Consider the following 2,626-nt stretch of genomic DNA (forward strand, 5'->3'; position numbering starts at 1 on the left):
GGATACCAGGACTGGGGTAAGAAACTGAGCTGTCATGGATACAGAGAGATACAACAGCCTTCAAAAGTACAGGAGTTTATGGTGACACCTGATGCACTTTCTAAATGTCTTCATTTTATTCTGAGCCCACTAATCTTTAATTTATGAGAAATACACCTTGTGTTTGTGAACTTACCCTAGTGTTTGAAAAGGACACCCTTCTAGCTCTTGTCTCACACGCTGTTTCTATGCAGGTTTTTTTAATTGCCCTTAGCTTTAGGTTTGTGATGATTTCTGCACTCTCTTGTGCATCAGAAGATGCCACCAGATGAGGAGATTCCTCATCTGGTCAAACTTGGGAAATTTTTTCAGATGTTTTCAGGCAGCTAGAATCACTTAGGATGTGTGTCAGTGCTGCAGGATCTGCTCAAGAGTCCCTCACTGAAATCAGCAGAAAAGGAATAAATTGTGCACTGATGGTAGTAAAACCAACTGCAAACTCCCTCGCACAAGTATTTTGAGGAACTTTTTAATGAATGTATTTGTCACTGCATCCACAAAGGGTTTAATAGCTGAAACAAGCTGTTGCTAAACTCCTTTTGTGATGGGATATAAAACCAGTTCCGACTTGGTGCTGAAAGCTTCTGTTAAGGGACAGCTCCAAGTTTCTCACTGAAAAATCTCTGAGAAAATATTTCCTGAAATCAGCCTCAGTACTTGAGTGATCAGCGCCCTTTCCACTAATCTGTTTTAGGAGATGCTATGATGGCTGTTAAGGATTTGTAAACCATTGATTATTTTAAAATGTAGTGATTTCATCCTTAATTCATACCTGGGATGAAATCTCCCACGAGGAGCAGAAATAGCAGTGGACCACTGAGGAATCTTTGAGCTCCCTAGAAAGCAAGGCCAATCCTGTAATTCACAGTGATTTTGGTAATTAAGAATTTTCACCACTTTGGTTTGAAATCACACCCTTCTGTGCAGAAGCTTCACTTGTGATCCAAGCCTTTCAAAAAGTGGTAACTAAGCATGCAATAAAACTTTTAACCAGAATCTTCAGTCCACTTGTGCATCAATATTAATCTGGTAATCCTTTCCTTTCCTAGACCCAAGGACACGTACATTGGTTATTTGCCTCTGGCCCATGTATTAGAATTGACAGCGGAAATTTCTTGCATCACGTACGGCTGCAGGATTGGGTATTCGTCTCCGCTCACACTGTCAGATCAGGTGAGGGGTGGGGGAGAAGTTTAAATTTACTTTTGCAGCCTGCACTCTCCTTGCTTAGCTGTCCCCTTTGATGAAAGAAATGCTGATGTATATGGCACACTCAGAAATACAAATTGTTTTCCAGAAAATGATGCAAATTAACATTCCTGGTGAACTACAGCAGCGGATCATAACATATAAATTTTATTAAAACCTTTACTTTTATGATATTTAGGAAATCCTAAAGAAAACCCAGTAAATACATATAGCATTATCCACTGGATGTCAGGATATGAACAGCTGTTAAGATCAGCTGAACGCGACTGTTTAAAGTCATTTTAAGTTTTTGCTCTCACTTCATCAGTTCCTTATCCAGTTATTGTAGATCTTTCTTCTATTTAGCCTTTTGCCTTTTTCCATTTAACAATTAAGATAAATAAAAGCAAATTAGGCTGGAAAACAAGCTTCTGCACGTTTTGCTGGTATAGAGATTGCATCAGGCAGAAAAAAGAATCCTGGAGAGAGATGGAGGAGAAAGCAAGTGCTGGAGGGAGGAAGTAAGAGAAAGATAGAAGAAGAGGACTTAACCACGTTGGGCTTGTTCAACATGCAGTGTTTTGGCTGAAGCTGCTGTTAATTGTTACTTTTTCCATCAGAACAGGAAGAAAAATTACGCAGGAAGTGGTTTTTTTGGAGGGCGAGGGGAAGAGATAAAAACAAATGACATGCTAATATACCTCCCTCTTTTTTTAGTCCTTTTCTAAAGAGCTGCTTGGTCTTTTTCAGCTTCATAAATTGACCTTTTTTTTTTCCTTATTACAGTCAAGTAAAATTAAGAAGGGAAGCAAAGGAGACTGTACTGTACTGAAGCCTACCCTGATGGCAGCTGTGCCTGTAAGTATGCAGAAGCAGATACATTTAGGAACAAACATGATGCTTTCTATCTTGCTCGTGCTAGAAAAATCTATTTGCTAACGTTTTTTTTTTCCTCTCATGTAAAACCAAGTGTGAGGTTTACAAAGCGTCTGTAGAAACACAAGGGGCACCATGAATTACTGCAGCGGGCCTGGAGACCCGCAGTGGTTTCTCAGTGACTTGCCCTTGACTTACCATGCCTAGTTCGAGGCAAGTTTTCTAATATAAGGTATTTATTAGAGATGAGGGTTCTTCCTCTGTAGTGACACTGGTGTAAGGAGAAAAAAAAGCAAAGGGAGAAACATAAGTCATTAATTTTCTACTGCATTTTTGATACTTCATCCCACCCATTTCAAACAGCTCTGAGCTGCAATGGTCTATAAATTGACTAATTGATTACATATTAAAAGCATTTTAGTTACACATTGCCTAACCAATGATGCAGACATTTTCATTTACTGTATTATCCATTTTAAAGGAAAAAGAAGAACCAAGCTGGGAAGAGTGGCTGACACGCCAG

At 39.3% G+C, this 2,626-nt stretch overlaps 1 protein-coding gene across 1 annotated transcript in view; it reads left to right on the forward strand.

The window, feature by feature from the left end:
- LOC104547707 (long-chain-fatty-acid--CoA ligase 4-like) overlaps positions 1–2,085 on the forward strand; it is a gene marked incomplete at its 3' end in the record, with an annotated part of 5,542 nt that extends 3,457 nt beyond the window's left edge. Inside the window, 3 exon segments of the mRNA XM_010193519.1 lie at positions 1–16; positions 1,089–1,212; positions 2,014–2,085. The exon segment at positions 1–16 is cut by the window's left edge and continues 31 nt beyond it. Of these exon segments, the coding sequence (XP_010191821.1) occupies positions 1–16; positions 1,089–1,212; positions 2,014–2,085 (212 nt within the window).
- Between the last annotated feature and the right edge of the window lie 541 nt (positions 2,086–2,626).

Source organism: Mesitornis unicolor, unplaced genomic scaffold (assembly GCF_000695765.1).
Source record: "Mesitornis unicolor isolate BGI_N332 unplaced genomic scaffold, ASM69576v1 scaffold24511, whole genome shotgun sequence".
NCBI lineage: Eukaryota > Metazoa > Chordata > Aves > Mesitornithiformes > Mesitornithidae > Mesitornis > Mesitornis unicolor.